Raw genomic sequence first — 20,598 nt, forward strand, 5'->3', positions numbered from 1 at the left:
AACGTCAGGAGGTATGAGTTTGAGTTTGGGCAGGTGGCCAGAAGTTGTGCGATAGCAAGTTGTTTGATAAAAAAATTGAGAGCGACCGTTGCCTTTAGAAGCCGGTTGCAAAAATATGTATATATATACACACACATATACACACACTCGTTGTCATTATTCTCCAATTTAATTAAAAATAAAAAATAAAAATAAAAATCACATCTACACCATCTAATGTCATGTCTTAATTCAGTGCTTTATTGCTTTGATTAAGTAGCACATCATTACGTTTATGGGTTACTGTATGGAAAACAATAGTTATGATACAATACACAGTATGGCAGGCAGCATTTACATCTGAGCAAATTATTTTACAGACATAATCAACACGAGTGAACAGATCTCGCAAGAAGGGGGGGGGGGGGGGGGGGGGGGGGATGGGACATCTTGTTGCAAAAACGTAATCCTTTACTCTTTATCGTCTTCTGGTTTGGTGCAGCAGAGCCTGGAAACTCAAAACGCCTCTCTTGATGTCCCTGTACAGTGCCAGAAAGGGTTTGGCTTTTTCAGGAAGGTAAAAAGGTAGCCAGTCCACTGTCAGCTTCTGCTCACGTACCATTGCACAGCTTCCTTCGCGACTCTTTAATTATGCAAGAGCAATTATTTTTAGTGCTTTAAGTACATTAATACGTTTCAACCTTTCCAAGACAATTTTCTCCACACTCGCAATCAATTGCTGCACTCTTCCCTCTGCTCTCCCTTTCTTGCACTCATTCAGTTCCTGGTTCTCCTTCTCGCTGGCAGAAGTGAGCAAGCAGCGTGTCCAGGTCGCGGCGGTCTGCTGCGGCGTATAGCGAGCTTTCTCCCATCATGCTCAGAGCCATGCGCAGGGTGGACCAGATGTTGTCAGACATCATGGTAGCCCCTCTATGTGCAGGCCCTTCCGCTTCACCCGCTGCCTGCCTCTGAAGAGACAACGCCTCCAGGAAGTGCTCCACTGCCTCTCTGTAGAACATCGGAAGGGCATATGTACTACTGTCAGGTCATTTTCTGAATTAATATTTAGACACTTACATGAAACTTTTACATGAAAGTACTGACCTGTGAGCTCCCAGATTAACACAGCTAATGCCCAGGTTGTAGCGACTGCGCACAAAGCCTGGTTGCAGTTCCAGCGCCCTCCTGTAGGCGGCAACAGCCTCTTCAGAGCGACTTCCATTGGCAAGGGTAGCACCAAGTTTGTTCCAAAGCAGATAGTCCTGAGGAGAAACGGTATACAAGCATGTTTCATTAAGAGAACCAATGGTCCAATACAGCAACATATGTAGCATTAACTTTTAATATTTTAACTCTTGTTCCATCAGCAGCTGGCTGGCCTTGCTTTTATTGTCAGTAATTTGCAAATATGGCAATGGTTGTGACACATAATCACATAATGCATGTGTTGCATCCGATTACACACCTGTGGAGTGACCGACAAGGCTGAGGTAAAGCAGTCCACAGCTTTATCATACTCTCCACTCAAGTTAAACAGAACGCCCAGGCCACACTGTAACTGGGGGTCCACGTGGGTCGGGTCAGAGGCCGCTGCGGTTAGGAAAAGAGACTGCACCTCGTTAAACAGGGCCCTGTAAGGACAAAGGAATGCCAAAAAGACGTGTTTTTTTATATTATTTCAAGATTTAGTTTTCTGTATTCTCCAGGAGCCAGCACCCAAAAAAAAGAAAAATACAGAGGTTTACGGACTCAGGCAAAAGGGATCCAAATCTTTCCCTCTCTTTCTCCCTTTCTCTGGCCACATCTTTCTCCCTCTCCCGTTCGCTCTGCTCGAGGATGTGCCGATACTTTGGGTTATGCCTCAGCCAATCACGTAGTGTCTCACAGGCCTGCCTGTGCAGTGATTCGTTGGTGAAGCTGACAGCAAGCGCCATTAGAGCAGTCAGATTGTCCTTCTTAAGATCTATACACCTAAAAAAAAAAAAAAAAAAAAAAAAAAAAAAAAACACATGGGTAATTTTTATATATGACAGGGCTTCAGAATTTTCACAAATCCTACCCACACGTACCTGCGGAGGGCGCTAATGGCGGCAAACTCCTGCTCATTTTCAGCCTGGCAGGTTCCTAGATATTGCCAAGCCTGCGAAACAAAGTTCAGTTCAATGGCTGCTCAGTCAGTACGAACAGAAAACCAAGGAGCCATGGACAACACTTTGCGTATTTAACTTGTTACAACGGATGAGCAGCTCACCAGGTGGTTGTCTGGTTCTCTCTGTACTGCACTCTCGAACAGCCGCACCGCCCCTGGAATGTCCCCTGCTTCCATCCGCTTTACACCTTCAGCCAGGGGATTTTCATGGGAAAGATATGGATTATCATCTTCAAATTGGTAGCCCTAAAAAGAGAAATGTGTCAGGAGTGAGAGAACTGGTAGGTAAAGTGTAGTAAGCCATGTATACTGCACGGATACCTTGTCATATGAAGTGCTGAGTAGCTGGTCAAAGTCAGAAAGCCAAGGGTGGCTCTCTGCATCCCTTTTAGCCATCTCCTCCCATTCCTCTTGCAACTTTTCCCAAAAGTCAACGTCACTCTGGAAAGAGCACAGCCCGTCACGACTAAAATGACATCGCATAACCTATGCTGTACTGCAAGATTTAAATGTTTAGCATTTATTAAATACTTTTTTCTTCCCCAACACAACGGTCTGTGACATTAATCCATTCTTCCAGCGCCAACCTAATTCCTTTCTCGTGTGCAATAAGGTTTGTACCTCTACCTCACCATTTCATTTAAATTTCACATTTTGTATCATATTCTGTATTTTATTTGTATTATACTAGTATATGTCTTCTTTTTCTTTTCCCCTCTACACCGTATTCAAGATACCTCTGCCACATGGACCAATTTCGTTGTACTTGTCACAATGACAAAGATATTCCGATTCTGAAAAAGATCAAGGTTTGTTGTGCAGCCAGATTTGAAATCTTGACCTTCCGCTGCACCGGAAGAGGCCGTTGTGTCTCACCTCTACCGCTGCTTTAGCCTGCTGGAAATCTGGCCCTGCTGCAGCAAATTCATCCACCCATGACTCAGCAGATTCTACCGAGACCTACACACAAAAAACATCATGGTTAAAAGGAGGGTAGGGATTTTCCTAAAAAGAAACAATTAAAACACCAAAATCACACACAAAGAGGGTAAAGGATCAGCAAGAAGAGGAAAAGGGGAACTACAAATGAGAAATAAAATGTAAAAAAGGGAGAGTGACAAATACATTGTGTTAAATGTCTTACCACTTTTTCTACCCTCTTCTACCCTCCTGAGCAGCAAGCAATCTACACTCTATAGGCACCTACTGTTTCTCCCACTGGCAAGAGATGATACCTGCATTCTAACAACCTTTTCAGGACGTACCAGCACACTACGCAAGATGGAAGAATGTAAAATAGTAAGTAAATAAATAAAACTACAGGACAGCTGCAAATGGTACAATAAAAAAAAGAAGCAAACTAGGTTGAGTCCAGCAAACAAAGAACAAACTGCCATTTAAAAAAAAAAAAAAAAAAAAAAGGACCACTGTACCGATATTGCTATATGCCAGGGGTCCTACCTGCCTGACGACAGTAGCCCACTGTTGTGCCTCTTTATCTTTAGCTTTGTCACTCTTCTCTTTCACCGCTTTCGTTTCGACCTCGATAGTCACTGCCCCGTCCTTCTCCAGGAACTGGCATAGCCATGGTGTGGGTTTTATTTTTGATTTGGTTTTAAGGGGTGGAAGGGTATTTGGGTTCGGTTGGGTTTTAAAGGAATCAATCATTTTACAAGGCTGTTCTTTAAAAAAAAAAATTAATGCTAGGTTAAAGGAGGAGGAAAAGGATATGTTGTCAGGGTGAAACAGAATGTGGAACTTAGGTTTGAACTTGGGGGGGGGGTGGGGCTACATAGCATCTTGGTGAAAAGCTGTAAAGAGGCTGTTTCACACAAGGCACTGACATGCTTATTTCTAGAAACGTATATAATGAAAGAATCATGACTGCAAACTGGCAAGGACATTATGAATGCAGCTGTTGCTCCGGGCTGCAGTCCTCACCGAATTCCCTCAACGTGAAGGAGGAGTAGGAGTCGTACCTGGTTGAATGTGGAGGCCCAGTGCTCAGCCTCTTTGGCCTGAGCTCTATCTGTCTCCTGCTTGCCTGCTCTGTCCTCCACTGTGACACTGCCCTCGCCAATCTGCCTAATGAACCGCAGGAACTACACACAAAACACAACAGCAACACACCGGCAGTTTTACTACAGCCACATGGCAGAGCTCTTAATCACAACAAGGTGTGTGTCTACAGCACAAAAAAAAAAAACTGAACACCACTCGACACGTGTGTTACAGTGCTAACAGCTTGGCACCGTGACTAAATGGATGCTAGTGGGGACAATAAAAAGAATGGCTAAAAAGAGTGGGGACAGATGTAAAGTATGTACAAAGGCACACAGATCACACATGCAAGAGGGGAAGAAAAACACAACACACTAGAATGAATCTCCAAAATGGATGGTCTTTTACTTACTTCCGTATTTTGTAATTTTGGATCGTCAACCTTGGAAAGAAGCTCATTGGCGGTCTGCTTAAGCTCCTCCCCAGGTTGGTATTCTTGTGTCCTGATTCGTTTACAAAATAAACGATTTACTGTGCTGTTGGGAAACTTATTCTGCTTCAGAACTATAGAATTGACACTCAAATCTGTTCCAAGGTTCTAGAAACCACACCAGGTAACAGTATTAAAGTCGGTCAAATACGTGATACATATACATATATATATATAAAAATCTATATCTGATTTCTGTATTGTTTACACATATAGTTTACTAATTATTGGTCTCGCCATCCCTCACCATTCTGTCTCTCTTTCCTTTTCTCCCAGGTCTCCCAACCACAGCTTCTCTTCTGACTGCTCAAGATACTCTTCTGCCCACCGACCAGGATCTGACGGAAAAAAAAAAAAATACATAAAAACCCCTGCAAGATAGCATTAAGCATCGAATACAAGGCCACAGAGTAGGTGCAGCCATAGTGGTAGTGTGTTTATATGTATGTAGTGAAAGTGAAGTGATAGTCATTGTGAAACAGCACACGGTGACACAACAAAATGGGTCCTCTGCATTTAACAATCACCCTTGATGAGCAGTGGGCAGCGTGTGGCAACAGTGCTTTGCTCAGTGGCACCTCAACAGTTTGAGAAACGTTCCCTTAAGTGAAGCACAACACAAGGTGACAACAAAATGTGTCTTCTTGGTGAGCAGCCATGACAGGCGCCCAGGTCAGTGGTACCTTGGCGGACTGGGATTCGAACTGGCAACCATCTGATTACGGGACTGTTTCCTTAACCGCTAGGCCACCACTTCCCTTGCCTATGCTAGGCGAACACTGGCCCAAGGAAATTTAATATAAATTTTATTTTTATTGCTTTACAAGCTAATCGAATAATATTTATGTCCTGTGTAGTAGTGTACTCACCTGCCACGTCACTGATGAATTCTCTCGTCCAATCAACGTCTGCTGAATCAACCAATCCCGCCTGCCCAGACGAGGAGACAGAGTCTGCACCAGACATGAACTCTGCTGCCCAGTCACCTGACAATGCCAGTGCTGCGACCCCTGGAGCTACAGAGGGAAACAGAAGAGTTCAAATGTGACGCTGTGCACGTTTCTTTCTGTGTGGAAATTTCCACCAGAAGCTTCTGTGCTTCAGTACCTCTCTGTGGCGCTTGTCTGTAGCTCTGCTGATCAATCTGTTGCATTTCCTCCAGTAGCTGGCCCATGTCAAACGTCTGGGGGGGCCGTGGTGGGGCCTGTAAGAATTCATTCACCAACTGAGGAGAGAGGGACTCTTATTAAGCACTCATTTCTCATTCATTCATTTGAATAAATATTCGATAAATGCATCCTTAAAAGAGTGCTGGCATGGAAGATTATCTATAAAGGTGTATTGATTAAGGTCTACAGACCTCCTCCTCTGTGGCAATTTCTATTGGCGTAGGTGGAATCTGGGAACCAAAAGAAATACATATTTTATTACAGACATGGCAGCGAAAATGAACGTTCTACTGTATGCGTGTTTGATGTGTATACTGTTACGGTACAGACAGATTACAGAAGCATGAAATTAACTCACAGTTGGTGTTGATCTGTGCCTCCAAGCCCCACCTTCTTGAGTCATATGACCAGTTAACTTCATGAGGGGATTGGCACCCCCACATTCAGCCTCAACCAACTCCCGCATCGCCATGGCAACACCGGGCTTTTATCAATCAAACCTACAAATAATAGTATTAAGTAGAAGCTCAGCGTCTAAGATCCAAATATCAAAGGGTGGTAGTAGCCTAGTGGGTAACACACTCGCCTATGAACCAGAAGACCCAGGTTCAAATCCCACTTACTACCATTGTGTCCCTGAGCAAGACACTTAACCCTGAGTGTCTCCAGGGGGACTGTCCATGTAACTACTGATTGCTAAATGCTGGAAATGTGAACATACAGTTACTATTAACAAAGCGACTTGTGTCTGACATTTTCCACCGGCATAATCATGAGAGGGGTTAAGCAAAGAGGATTATACTTTACACACTAACACCAAGAGACTTACACCAACAGCAAGACGAGCTCTAGTCCAACAGCTATGAACAGACACAGATAAACACAAAAAAATACTAATCGATGGCCATGTACCACACACTCTGCTGACAGCTAGCAGCACGTTTCTGTGCTACGGCGCTCGCTGTGAAACGACGACAGATAATAATCGACGCGTCCACGTCCCCTTCGCTCGAACACGTTGTATTTTTCCTCAGGCCGGCGGCCTTTGACCCCTTAGCAGCCGTGCTACTTCGCCACTTGTGGGCAAACTGTACGACGCTGCGTCAAACTTCGCCGGACGCCCGACCGCAACTTCCCGATTCCGGTCGCTCACGAACGTTCTCGGGCAACAAATACAGAGAGACGGGACTCGCTTCTCGGCTCTCGGTCCTCCCGCTAAAGATAGCTGGGCGGCGACGCGGCTTTACCGAACCTGGCGAGGCAACTCGCGGAAAGAAAATGGTGCGGCTCGGCTACTCCATGCAGCCAGCCACCGTCAGAGCAGAAACGATGCCTGGGCTAGCCAGCTCCCACCTCACTCGGGGCACCGGTCCCGCTCCCGAAACCGGTCTCGCCGGAACGACGGACGTGGCCGGGTGAAAACGCGCTCCGCTGCAACGAAGCCTGTAGCCTCACCGAACGGGCCGACGGCGAAAGCCCCGCGGCCGCGTCTGTGTTAAGCGGCTAGCCGGACGCCCGCCTGCCTTTATTTACCTCCCCGCGACCCGCTAGCCGATTAGCGGACGCGGCGCCGGGGCGGTATTCACGGACGCGGCTTACGCACGATGCTGCGCCAACGACGCCCCGCGGCCCGGCTTCACCGGCAGGCCCGCGGGACGCTCCGTGCGGGCTGTTTCTTCCTCCTCCTCCTCCTCGCATTCTTCCTCTCGTTCCTCTGCGGCGCTCGGCTGGATTTTTGTTGGTTTTTGTACAGTAATCACGTTGTTGGCCCGTGTACTGGGCCGCACAACCAATCTGGTACTAATCTGGCCAATCACTCCGCAAAACTCCGCTTTGCGTACAAAAAAAGCAAACCAAAATGCCGACATTTTGACGTCACCCGAGTGTTTTTATTATTAATTTTGACCCTTGAAGTCGATAATCAAGTACAGTCAAAAACCCATGTCATTGTATCAATAAGTACAGATAACGGTCCCAATATTTTACCATAGCAATAATATACGTTATTAATGCGATTTTATCCATTCATAATAGTACACTGAAAAAAACAGGCTCTTAACTGACAGGATACCACTGCACACCGACACAGACAGATCTAAAGACATCGAAGAAAGAGTGAGGAGAAGCACAGAGCTGTACATTCTGAAAACTGGCTCATGGGAGACGTGACAGCGATAATAAAAGTGAAATTTAGATGGGAAGATTTAGATCGGGTAAGAACAAGGGAACAATCAAATATAAGACAGAACCGGTAATAACAACAATGTGCCTTCCGTTTCACTGATTCAGATATTAACAAGTTTTAAATTACACAATTCAACACACAAACAATAGACACTCGTCAAGCCAACCATTATCATTCATATTACTACTACTATTATGACACTGTATCTCTTATAACTGTAATGTGTATAATATTGAAACAAAGCAAAATGATAACACTGAAAAAAATACAAGCTCCCTTTGTAAATAATAATATGTATTTAACATATTTACAGAAATTCAATACAATCAAAACTGCCCAGGCTGAGCTGACATTCTGGATACAGCAGAAGTGTTAAGTGTTGTTGGCGGGTGTCGTGTTGTGTGTTCATTCAGTTTGTTGGTTGGGGGACATACTGGGGGTAATGAGAGAATTGACACACACACAAATTTAGCATTTTTACAATCTTTTCTGAATTCGCCATCTACTCTTGGGCACACATTTGGAAACAAAGGAACGTGTAGGGAAAAATAAGAGATTGAAAGACAAGTTGATCACACCAAGTTGTATTTCCAAGTGTACAATCAGGGGACTCAATTACATTAAATTACTACAACAGGCCAATATATTGATTTCTATTGTGAAACCATCTTATGTAATTACTTTATCTTATTAGCTACATAATTACAAATACAAATACACTGCTCAGTCTGGCAATAAGGGCTGGCTGAAAGAGTGACAGCGGATATGATAGAATGTTTTAGATCAATTTTGCTGGAAATGTGTCATTGTGCATTATCTGAGAAATCATAATATAATGTGGCCTTTATGATGTTCATGTTTCTGGCTGTGAGTAATACAGTGTGAATTGTGCGTTGTGTTTTTGAGCATACATTCCAGAGACAAGTGCCATGTCTGAAGAGGCTGATAATGAACGCATAAGTGCTGAGTTTGTGTGAATGTGACATTTGCCGTGGTATCCGTAGATGTGCAGGCTTTTAGTTGGCTCAGTAACGTCGGGTATTAGCATCTCGGCCCTCTTTCTTGATGATTATTCGCTGGTCGTCACTACCGTCATCGGGCGTGTCCACCACCTCTTCGTCCTCATCGCCCTCGCCCTCCGTGTCTGCTGATATTCCCATGCGAGACTCGTAGGACTGAGCCAGGGTGAAGGTAAAATAGAATAAAGGCTCGACAACAAAACCCACACTAATTTGTTTACACATAAATCATTATTCAGTATACGTTCCCTGAAAATCATCTCAAAATGCACTTTACCTCCATGGGGTTGACAATGATGGTGAGGGCAGAGTCATCCCACTGACTGCTGCCTTCTTTGCAGCCACTCCTGGCTCCATCACCGCGACGATGGATGGAACGAATTCGGAAGACACCCAAGATAACCATGACAACCAGGAACCCGACACACACCATGATGATAACAGTAGCTGCGCCTGGTACCACTGAACGAGAAATTCAAAGATTTAGCAGAAATGCAGGCACACATAGGAGAATGGCTGGATATGGAGGACGACCGCGGCATGGGTGATGTAACGCGCGAGCACCTGAGTTGCGGTGAGGGTTGGGTAACGTGTGCCCACTCAGCTCTCCAGTGTGATGAGACGGATGCAGGAACTGCTGCTGAGAGGCCAGCAGGTGTGAGGGATGATACAGGCTGTCCAATGAGTGCAGGAAGTTCACCTGAAATAGAATGTTGGGGGAGGATAGCGAAAGATGACATAAGATGTATGCAAAGTTTAAGAGGTTTTCAGTTCAACCATGCTGATGGGCGAGTACCTCAAGAGTGAGTTCGTTACTGGTGTACCGCCCGTTCATCTCCGAACATGACAGTCTGAAGCGGCGTTCAAACCGGGCAGATCCCTTGGCCAAACGGTAACGAACTGAACGCAAGACATCCTCATACACAGAAATCGACTCTGCACCTGAGAGCACGTAAACAGGCCACATTGCTTATATAGGAGACGGCAGTCAAATAAAATAATAAATTAGTAATTCCACAACGACTTAGTATGTCAAAACATTCCCAATTTAAACTGGTCATTATTCCTACCCTATTGTGTGTAAAGATTACAATAGTAAAATCATTGTCTGCCCCGATTCAATTTCAATGAGCTTTATTTGTCCCCGACGGGCAATTTAGAAGGCACAGTGGAGCAGCTCACACATAACACTTGTCACAATAGACACAACATATGACACACTATAACATTTTCCTTGTGTTAGCGTTATATGTGATGTTTCACAAAAAACAAGAGGGGCAGTGGTGGCCTGGCGGGTAAAGAAGGTGCCGCTGAGCAAAGCACCGTCCCCACACACTGCTCCCCGGGTGCCTGACGTGGCTGCCCGCCAAGGTGATGGACGGACAGAGGACACATTTCACGATGACAATCACTTCACTTTCATTCTCATTTATCATCCTGGCACAGCTAGATCCTCCTTTATCCTCCAACTACAATACCTGGTCTGAACTGCCCATCATTGAATATGGCCAGCGTCCACCAAACAGATATTTGAGTTGGGTCCATTTTTCCATATAAATCCCATGTCCAGGACTGGGAGTGCTCAAAGCTCTCAGTGCAAAAACCCTCAGCATACAACGTTTCTACTGGTAACCTAGCAGCAACGTGCATTTTAGATATAGGCTCTGGAAATGAGGTAGAAGGCACACTGAAGACAAGGAAAAATGCCCTAAATCATGCAAAAGTCATGCAACTGCTAAATGTAGAACAGAGAAGCGATACCTGTAATTGCAATGTAAGCTGTTGTGTTAATGATGTCAAGCCCTCTCTCTTTAAGTGCATCCATGTCAACCAAAAGCTCCTCCCTCTCTGGGTTTAGCTCCTCGCCCAAGGGCTGAACTTCACAGCCATCTAATGTGTGTGCCACAGCATCCGACATCAGGGCTGAGAGAGAGAAAGTGCTTCATTACACAACATTATATCACCTCAGATAAGAAACAGAGTTCACAAACCAATGGGATCTGGCAATGGATTGAAGTTCAAAAGACAATTCTACATAATCAGTCCCTTACTCCAGCAAGTTAAACATTAATTGAGGGTTTTCTCCTGCTTTATGAATAGCTTATGCTTCATGGTGGCACACGAAGATCTGGCCTTACCACCTCCTTCCATGCCCTGGGCAGCAGTGTTCACCGCATGAGAGAGGGAGCAAACAATCCTAAGCTCGGGGAAGAGAGGCACACCACGAGGGCTCTCAAATTCAGGGGCAGGCCGGGCCAGGTGAGGGCCCACCCCAGACAGGGAGATCTGTGGGGCATCGGGCTGAAGGACCACAAGGTAGCTCTCCAGAGGCCTGAGGGACAGACAGCTCTCTTCATTGAAACACCTGAGGTGGGGAGAAGAGGCAGTGGAGGGATTTATCAACAGAGTCGGTGAAATGACAATTATTGGCGTCTGAATGCGTGGGGATCTGGGAGCAGCTGGTCACTTTTCGTTGAACCCAGTGACTTCTGTTTTACCAGATGGGTGTCACAAACTCGTGACATTTAATCTGATTAGTCTGATGAGTCAAAAAATAAAAACAACAAATTGTATGTGTCCAATGGGGAGGGTTTCTGAGGTTTTCCATGCTAAATTGTCCTTGGCTTTAATAAGATTTCGTTTAAAACACCAGGAAATGGAGTTCATGGAGAATAGTATTAGTAAAATGGTGTAAAGGACTGCTGACCACACATGATATGAAATGCCACCTGCAACGCTATTGTACATTTTGTCGGACATTGTAAAAAGGCTTGTGCCTACAGAATTATAACAAATGAGCATTTTACCTGAGTGAAGTGGTGAGTTTGAGGGGACGCACCCCTGGGGTGGCAAACCGAAGTGAATTCCTGTAGGTCACCTGTTGCACAGCACGGTTAAAGCTCTCGATGTCGTCCCCCTCCAGCACCAGGACTGACTGACTGGGGTTTACATGCACCTAAGGAGGAATATGCAGAGAGATCCAAAAGGCTTGTTAATTGTCTAAAAGGTGAGAAAGAGAGACATCAGCCATTGGCCATTTGAATTCATGTGTCAGTCCACTGCTTACAATGATTCTTTAACATCACGGTCTTAGTAAAAAGCCAGTAAAATGCTTTAGCATCTGACCCCAGCATTAATAAAATCATTATGGGTTCTTCCTACAGTTTATCCATTATAACTCATTTGTTTACCACGGGTGTCCAAATTTGGCAAAAGAAGGTTCCACAATTCCTATTAATTAGATCACCTTCAAGAGACATTTGACATCTATCTATTCCAAACTAACAAACTTGAAAACTTGGCAAACCTTGTGCTAATTTTTTTTTTTTCTAGCAACACAGAACAGGTAAAGACAGTTGGGGTCACTAGAACTAACGTGCCTTCATTCCAGAGCCAAGGGTTTCCAGGTCTCCAAAGTCCAGCCCCTCCCTGCAAGCATACAGACACTCCACGACACTGTGAGGCTCCACACTGCCTGGGCGAACCGTTACTCCAGACAACAGGCCCCGATACCCACCCACATATTTCCCTGCGGAAATACAACAGAGACAGGGAGGGAGATCTAGGTGGACATGGAGTGGAGTCTTCCACTCAAGACATGTACAGATGTTAAAGACTAAACACATTCCCTGTGGCGCTCTCAACAACCTCTCTTCCTCACCTATGTCTCTACCTTCCGGGATGGTGTTGTTGAGGATATCTTTCTGCTTTTCCTCTGGTTCTGTTGAGCAGAAAGGATGATTGGATGGGCACAGAGACGTGTAGTGGCATGGATATGAGGAATCGGCAGCGTACACACACACACACTCCATAAAGAAATCTAACTGACAAGCACAGCAAAACTTCACCTTAACAGCAGGTTACTGGCCTTACTGGTATAGTGGTACAGTACCGGTGTGGCATTTTCATAAGTAATTGACTGGCATTGTGTCCACTTTTACCAGTCAGTGTGGTTTAACTGTCAAACTGCATTGTTGCGCTCTTCAGCTGAATAATTGATGAGACAGGAGATATTAATAGATGACAAGATGCAGACGGATCCCTTTAGAAGAAGTTAAACTGGACTGTTTATGGTACGCTTGTCATTTTTTCATTGGCTGATGACTTAATCTGGCTGCTTTGACAAAGCACGAGATCCAGCGCAGCAGAGGGTGATTAGAGCAGTAAGTACCCCAGCAGGCACCGATGACCAGCCGTTGACGGGGTGCAGGGTTGGGGATGGCCCCGTTATCATGGATGAGAGCAGGGTCGAAGGTCACGCCGTCAACGTAGAGGGTAACAGAGGGGAACTGCACGCTAAGCGATAGGTGATGCCATTCGCTGTCACACACCTGGCAAGAGGGTTCAAAGGTCAGCACAGCATATAAACACTGCTGAGTTAGCCAGAGGGGGAGGGGTTTGGCCAAACCCTTCCCACAGGCAGATCGCGGCCCCGTATAGTTAAATCCATCTGTCACATTAGCCAATTTGAACAACTCCCAATTCGCTTAAACGACCTTATGATGAGCCCACAACCGCACAAATAGAAAGTAGCATGTTTATCATACCGCAACAGTGAGGCAGAATTCCTGATTCCTTTCAAGCTCCGTACCTGCTCCAGTTTCCAGAGGAATTTGACAGGCCGGGCCGCAGAGACATCAGGCCAGTAGAATAAAGACAGTCGGCAACCGTGCACAGACAGGGAGTAGTGGGAGTACGAGTCGTCTGGGGGACACAGAGACCACATTAAGCGCCCTTCTCCACTAGAAGAGCTGAAGAACCGGTGAAACGTACCGTTCTTCACTGTGCTGCAGATAATGGTTTCCTCCTCCTTGCGGAAACCTCGAGCCTGACTGGTTGACGTCTGAGTGTTGGCCCCCCCCCTTCGCATCCACAGCTGCAGCGTGAAGTGGTCTCCCGACACAGTCGAGGCGACAGACTCTGGAACCACGGCAACATGGGTGGAGCCATTGAAGGAGAAGACGAGGGATGAATCAGAAGAGGGTAAGGTGGGCAGAGCTGCCGTCCAGTTGGCTGCTGGGGAAGGTGGGGGTAACAAGTCAACCTCACCCCTTACAGCACCTGAAAAGGCAAAGGACATACAATTAAAAGACAGATAGAATCATTTCCACCACTTGTAAATCAGTGGCCAATATCAGACCAGGGTTGACCAACAACTAGCCTTTAAATTTATGCCGTTTATCAAACACCCAGAGGGACTTATGATCAGCAGTGATGGGGACAGTCCTCCTGGAGACACTCAGGTTTAAGTTTCTTGCTCAGGGACACAAGAGTATGAATTTGTGGTCATCTGGTTCATAGGCGAGTGTCTTACCCACTAGGCCACTACCACCCTACTTCCACACTTCGGTTAGGATACGGGTCACAGCATGGAAGATATTTTGGGGAAGTATTCTCTGCAACTTTCTAAATATTTTAGGGCTTTTCAAAGATTTCGCAGCCGTTTGTCTCCAGGAAAGTTTTGCCATGCCAAACAAAAAATGTTATGTTTCCTATTGGTCTGTGATGATTCTGCCCCCATGATTGGGAGATTGTGTGGCATTTTTATGAACTGCAATGCCCTTGTTATGTTAGATTAATAATCAGAAACTCCACCAACATGGATGTAACCTCTGCACTAAAAGGTGTACTAAATCATTTTCATATACAGTGATATACAGCAACGGCCAAAGGTTTCTCATTCAATGGGTTTTTTTTTCATGACCATTCACATTGGTAGATTCTCACTGAAGGCATCAAAACTATGAATGAACGCATGTGGAGTTATGTACTTAACAAAAAGGTATCCACTTTTTGTTAAGTACATAACTCCACATGCGTTCATTCATAGTTTTGATGCCTTCAGTGAGAATCTACTAATGTAAATGGTCATGAAAATAAACACAGAAGAGACGGTGTGTCCAAACCTTTTGGCCTGTCCTATATAATATGTAGCACATGCTTGCTTACCACACAGTCTTCGCACAGATCGATCAGAGTAGCTGTCCCGGTCACAGCCTTTTCCAATATGGCCAGTCTGTAGCTCAACTGTAGCCTGGATATTCCAGACAGTCTCTTCACACGTCTCCAAGTGCAAATTAGGAAAGAGTGGGATGCTGCCGGACCCCGGAGTATATTCAACCCTCTTGGACCAACCTAAAAATTGAACATCGAAGAGAAATTCTTTGGTTTTTAAAGCCTGCCTTTTGAACATTAGATTAAGGACATGCTTTTGTAATGTAAAAGCCCAGACTGTCTGAGTGTCGATTTCTCCTCCACAGCTTTGAAGAACAAAGACTCACAAGTCTTTAAATGCACCATTGATTAAGTGCTAAGCAAAGATTACCAATCCAGCCCGTCTTGCAGGATGGCTTGACGGTGACTGTGACCTGGGCATCTGCTTGGGCACGATTCTTCCCACAGTCGAACGCAGTCACCCAGAAGGTGTGAACACGCTGGCGCTTGGAGTCCAGTGGCTCGGTGTTCTTGATGTTACCTGACAAAAGAAGCAAAATTTTAGATTTACATTTTAGAACTGCATTTTTTACATTTAGAACTCTTCCTCCTCAATTCTGCACATTTCATGCACTGAGCTCAAAAAGAGGAAAGTGTGGGGAAAGCAATGAAGAGGACAAGGGCATGACTGAAGAAAGGTGTACTGAAAAGGAATGACACAAAGCCATATACGCATTCCATAAAGATTCTTGCGAAAGTAAAAATATTCATCCACTCACTAAATCTCAGAAAATGCAGAAAGCTATTTGGTTTGGCAAAAAGAAGCCGTTTAAACAGCAGGAAAGAACAACGAATAACAATACCAATGCATTCATGCAAAGCTAGAAGAAAAAAAACTCAGCCTGCTCAACGATACTAAAACCACACACATTTAGTCTTTCGACACTCCTCTTACTGCAATATCCCTTGCTTACCACTCCACAAAATGTGTCCCATTAATCTGTCTCCCTTTCTCACTGAGGTGGCGTTAATATAGTGACCATGAAAGCAAACGACTCCATGAGTCAAAAGGAACTGGCATAAAGTTGGATGTTGGGAGCGGGTTTTCAGGCGCCTGAGATGCTGACCAGGGTGAATTTTACAACGTGTGACAGGCTACTAATCTTCAAGAACGTAAACCAACTTGCATACTTTAATGCTGACTTAATTATATATAAAAAAAAAAGTTTTAAAAATGGAACTATAGCGACCATGTGCGTGCAAATACAAAAAAAAAATACAGCTGGATCCCCAGGTTTTGACCTATTGGCTTATTGTCATGTACAGTTTATACAGATCAGTTTTAAAGCCTTACCGTCATTGTCAATGGCAAAAGGCACGTTGGGGGTGATGATGTCGTAGAAGCAGATCTGGCTGTATTGGGGTGAGCAGTCAGCATCCAGAGCCTCCACCCTGACAATGCGGTCAAACAGGCGGCCCTCTGGGACCGACGCCTCATAATGGCGCTCCACGAACACAGGGGAGAACTCATTCACATCGTTCACACGTACATGAACCGTGGCCCTAGGACACAGAGAAGTGAGGAAATTAATAAAGGGGTTTATGTGAACTTTTATATTAAAAACAGAGGCCCGCTTTACATTGGACCAAAGACCAAAAATAACTCGTCTGAGATAATGAATAAAACAACCGTGACATTCCCAAATGCAAATACTTCAACAGTAAATACAGATGAAAGGCTAGAAATAAATAAATACCATGTCTGTATGCCTGCAGTTTCTGTGGGAAAAATAGCCTGGACTTTTTTAAAAAAATCTGAGCTTTGCAGTAAATAAGCATTTAATTTTTGGGGGGCCAAAAAGACTTCTAGTGCGTGTGCTCATAAAAATAAGATCAAACGCTAGAAGACTCTACGTTCTGATGACGGAGCCTCGGTGCCTAACACGACGCATCATCCTGAGCATACTATCCTCACCGTGAAATATTTTGGCAAAGGCATAATGGTACGGAGCAGCTCCAGCGGCCCGGGGGCAGGGGGTTTTTAGTAAAAATAGAGAGCTGCTGGACTGAGCGAGGTAAAGAGTCATCCTGAGAGAGACGCTGCCGCAGTGTGGGACGAGGGAGGATGCCCCAAAATAAATGGGAAAGGAAATTCCACGTGGGAGCAGCTCTAGAAAGATGCGAGAGACCTGGATTGGTCTGGGTACAGTAAAATCAAAGCCCGCACCTCCATCAATAGCAACAGCAACAGTTCCAACTAGACAAACCGGACGAAATCTTTAAACAAATCAATAGCTCATGGGAGTAATTATACCATTTTTTACCTTAATTATTCAATGTAAATGCATTTTGTTAAACCCAAAGAAATTCTACTTTGCAAAACGTAATAATCAAGACTGGATATAGCTTCTTACTTGCTAGGGTCTGAAAATTCGCACATTCGTTTAAATTAGTAGTGAAGTCGTCTGCAGGTTCCACTTATACTGGAACTGATTTGAATATCTAACAAACATCCCAAAATGACACAAATAGGAACAATTTTACCCAATTCTAGAGTCTAGCGTTCAGCACTAATTACAATCAGCACACAAACATCGGTTGAAACAGAACACAGACTGGTTATTTGTGGCCATCACGCTGCCGCAGTCTCCCTGCCGTACGGTATTTGACATTTTGCCATGTTGCGGTGCGGTGCGGTACCAACTTGTGAGACTTCTTGCTGTTGCTTCCATCTGGGCCCTCCCCACAGTCATACGCCTGGATGGTGAAACTGTGCTCTCGCTGGCTCTCGCAGTCCAGCGGCTCTTTGGAGCGGACGAGGCCCTCGCCGGTCGACCGGTCCAACACCACCGCTTCAAACTGGACCGACCCGGAACCACCAGGGACATTGTGAACTCTGAAGCCACAGATCTCACCTACAGATCAGATGGACAATTTGGTCTGATTGTCATGTACGTTGAAAAGCTCATTTCTACCCTTCAGATGGATAAAACGGAGAAAGATGGAAAGTAACATTCCGGTAAAAACAAAACCTGTAAGAAATGAGGCGTAACCAAAGCACACGGCACATGGGCGCCAATGATATTAAGGTCACAGAAGGATGAAGGAGGGTTCTCCGTTTTACCTGCATAGTGAAGAGGTGTGTCCTTATCCAGCGCGAAGAGCGGTGGGTTGAGCAGAACCGTGTTGTCGTTCTCCATCACAATTCCCTGGTACTCTGTCTCGATCCATGGCTTATGCTTATTGGCTGGGAACAGAAGGGAGACCATGAGCCTTTAAAAGAAATTTGCACGGTTCTGAGGGCGAGCGAGGAGTGATGGAAACACACGCATGCCAATGACAAAAGCCACAGGAAAGCCACGGATCCAAACCGTGTTCCAGATCCCTCCTCCGCCTGTTCCCAGCAGACGCCACTCAGCACTGGCTACCGCCTGACAGAATAATAAGAAGGGGTACAGAGACGCTTCGGACATATCGCATGCAGAGGGTTATATTGAACCTATCAGTCACCCCAATCGTCGTTGGCGCAGAACGTACAGAAGAAAGGGGGGAGAAAAAAAAAAAAAAAAAAGCCAGACAGGCTGGTTGGACGTTCGGTTCGGTTCAATTTAAATCTGATATCAACTGCTTAATTCAGAGCTCTGAGTGTTTCATTAAAAAAAAAATTTAAAATAAAGATATTGAGACCGATGAATTGAATGCATTCGCACTGCAAATTGAATGCAGCGTAAACACGTCTCCACTGCTCCTGTGGTGGCTAATCCACTTGGAACGGTTATCCCCTGCTCACTTTACATTCATCATCTCTGTGTGGTCAGACCCCTTCCTCATCTTCCTCACCCTTCTGCTCCGTAGCTCACGTTATTATTAGTCTCTGGACGTCCCGGCCGCCCACTCCCTCCCTCCATCACTGCCCGGCCCTCGGCAACGAAGCATTAATCTGAACATCAGGGCCGTGGATTACACCCCGGATTACAGGCCGAGAGACAGCACTTTTCATTCCTGCCTCCCTCTCAGACATCAGCACGCTTGGCACTGCCTGCTTCCTCAGTCCTAATTTGCCGTTCTCCCTCACCCTCACCGCAACGGTCTCCTCCCGTCACTCGGCCGACTTCTCTTCTCCCCGACCTGTCACTCCCAAAACACGCCACCTCACCACAGGAGGTGAGCTGGAAAAACGGTTCAGATGAATGAATGAATAAATGAAGGTGTGGATGATGCTCAACAGGAAACGTGCATGAAACGTTGGAGATATTTCCATTCACACATTAGCAGCATTAAATGTAGTTTAATTCAGGTCTATTCAGTTGACATCGTTAAAACTAATTCTCATAACCTGTTTGGTGCGTGAATGTTTTGGCCAGATCATCCAACATCTCATATACATTCGGCATTTACCGCTTATTAGGACCGGACAGCAGGCTCACACATAATTACTGTAATGCTCGTGATCAACAGTCAAATGGAAGAGCAACTGACCTTTGTTGCCAAGGGCAACCGAAGTCAAGCAAAGGAGGAGAAAGGAGAGAAAATTCATTCTGTCCATCTGAGGGAGGAAGGGACAGGTGGGAGGGAGGGGACAGGGGGGAAGACATGCATTAAAGCAGCCACCACTGTTAAGACAGACAGAGGTAAAAAGGACATTAACACGAGAGAAGAGAGACAGAGAGAGAGAGAGACGGACAGACAGACAGATCAGTTTCATCATGGTCGTTACTGCAGTCCACAGGGAACCGTCACGATCAGTTTGGCACAGTGTGGACCGTGTGCTTAATGAATAAAGTGAAAAACGCTGTTAAAACGTTAAAACGTTGTCCGAGGCAAGTCTGAGAAAAAAATGGCCACGCCGCACGCCCAGAACCTGATATGATGGGGTGGGTTTTTTTTTTTTTTTTCCCTGCAGCCCTGGAGGTTTTCGACCATCCGACACACATTGACGAATCTATATACAGCTTACAGACGAAATAAACGCAGATCGTCTACATTTTTTATTTTTTAACGCGCGTATAACGGGGAGCGAGAAAATAAAGCCTTTAGGCCACGGCGTTCGTACGCAGGCAGGCAGGCGTGCGTGTGCGTGGACGCGTGTTTGGGGCGCTGCTCCGTGGAACGTCCGAATTCTGGCGTCAAAAACGGGACCAGCCCTGCGCGCCATATGCGAGAAAAAAAAACCCGAAAAAGACGAGTTGCGGGCGTACGAACTGTCACGATGGGCGCACACACACATGCGCAGCCCGCATGCGACAGCGACGGGTCGATATTTACCGCATCCACATTCTTACCACATTTAACGAAACGTAGTTTAAAAAACACGGGGCGATCGTATGGCAAAGGATGTGGTGCGGGTACCGAAGCTGACAGCATCCTTCACTCACTCACACACACACACACACACACACACACACCTTGGCCGCCTGCGTCCTCCTCCGACGGGGTGCAGCTGCGCCGCGCCAACCTCCGGCGTGAGATCGGGGTGATGAGGATCGGATGCCCTTGTTTTCGGCACACGCCGCGCAGCGAAGGTAAAAATAAAAAAAAATTGAAAATAGAAAAAAAAAAAAAAAAATCCTACGACTGTGCGAGAACGCCGGAGCCCCGCCCCTCTCGCGGCTTCTTGGCCCGCCCACACTGCGTCTCTCTCGCTCCCTCTCTCTCTCTCGGCCCCGCCCCTC

The 20,598-nt window shown here is 45.7% G+C and overlaps 2 protein-coding genes across 10 annotated transcripts; both read right to left on the reverse strand.

The window, feature by feature from the left end:
• Positions 1-214: 214 nt before the first annotated feature.
• Positions 215-7,523, reverse strand: pex5 (peroxisomal biogenesis factor 5). 8 transcript variants are annotated; one of them, XM_028981123.1, is made up of 17 exons: positions 7,392-7,523; positions 6,147-6,288; positions 5,980-6,018; positions 5,727-5,844; positions 5,489-5,635; positions 4,867-4,957; positions 4,542-4,632; positions 4,108-4,230; positions 3,590-3,703; positions 3,005-3,088; positions 2,450-2,569; positions 2,231-2,374; positions 2,049-2,119; positions 1,729-1,950; positions 1,445-1,610; positions 1,084-1,241; positions 215-987 (listed from the first exon to the last, which is right to left on the reverse strand). In XM_028981123.1, exons 2-17 carry the CDS (start codon positions 6,258-6,260, stop codon positions 753-755), a joined length of 2,037 nt encoding a protein of 678 aa, XP_028836956.1. In that variant the 5' UTR covers positions 6,261-6,288; positions 7,392-7,523; the 3' UTR covers positions 215-752. The 8 variants fall into 8 exon arrangements, with proteins under 8 accessions (XP_028836956.1, XP_028836958.1, XP_028836957.1 ...); XM_028981125.1 differs by having other exon boundaries at positions 7,388-7,520; XM_028981124.1 differs by having other exon boundaries at positions 7,322-7,520.
• Positions 7,524-7,655: 132 nt separating this feature from the next.
• On the reverse strand, positions 7,656-20,460 carry clstn3 (calsyntenin 3). Of its 2 annotated transcripts, none has more exons than XM_028981102.1 (19): positions 20,332-20,460; positions 19,406-19,472; positions 18,051-18,173; positions 17,631-17,841; positions 16,281-16,489; positions 15,318-15,467; positions 14,942-15,127; positions 13,766-14,053; positions 13,584-13,696; positions 13,164-13,323; positions 12,654-12,713; positions 12,373-12,521; positions 11,800-11,948; positions 11,131-11,357; positions 10,754-10,915; positions 9,789-9,934; positions 9,557-9,692; positions 9,270-9,454; positions 7,656-9,148 (listed from the first exon to the last, which is right to left on the reverse strand). In XM_028981102.1, the coding sequence occupies exons 2-19, from the start codon at positions 19,470-19,472 to the stop codon at positions 8,999-9,001; spliced, it is 2,871 nt and encodes a 956-aa protein (XP_028836935.1). In that variant the 5' UTR covers positions 20,332-20,460; the 3' UTR covers positions 7,656-8,998. The 2 variants fall into 2 exon arrangements, with proteins under 2 accessions (XP_028836935.1, XP_028836936.1); XM_028981103.1 differs by lacking the exon at positions 20,332-20,460 and adding an exon at positions 20,209-20,231.
• Positions 20,461-20,598: the final 138 nt, after the last annotated feature.

This window comes from Denticeps clupeoides, chromosome 5 (assembly GCF_900700375.1).
Source record: "Denticeps clupeoides chromosome 5, fDenClu1.1, whole genome shotgun sequence".
NCBI lineage: Eukaryota > Metazoa > Chordata > Actinopteri > Clupeiformes > Denticipitidae > Denticeps > Denticeps clupeoides.

Bases quoted from the DNA above. Each gene is read 5' to 3' on its own strand.
- pex5 (XM_028981123.1), bottom strand. From the start codon at position 6,260: ATGGCGATGCGGGAGTTGGTTGAGGCTGAATGTGGGGGTGCCAATCCC. The intron at 6,019-6,146 runs GTGAGTTAATTT...TTTGGTTCCCAG, and splicing joins GGCACAGATCAACACCAACT to ATTCCACCTACGCCAATAGA. The intron at 2,570-3,004 runs GTGAGACACAAC...TGCTCTTTCCAG, and splicing joins AGGCTAAAGCAGCGGTAGAG to AGTGACGTTGACTTTTGGGA.
- clstn3 (XM_028981102.1), bottom strand. From the start codon at position 19,472: ATGGACAGAATGAATTTTCTCTCCTTTCTCCTCCTTTGCTTGACTTCG. The intron at 15,468-16,280 runs GTAAGGCTTTAA...TTCTTTTGTCAG, and splicing joins TTTTGCCATTGACAATGACG to GTAACATCAAGAACACCGAG. The intron at 9,693-9,788 runs GTACTCGCCCAT...ATTCTATTTCAG, and splicing joins GTAACGAACTCACTCTTGAG to GTGAACTTCCTGCACTCATT.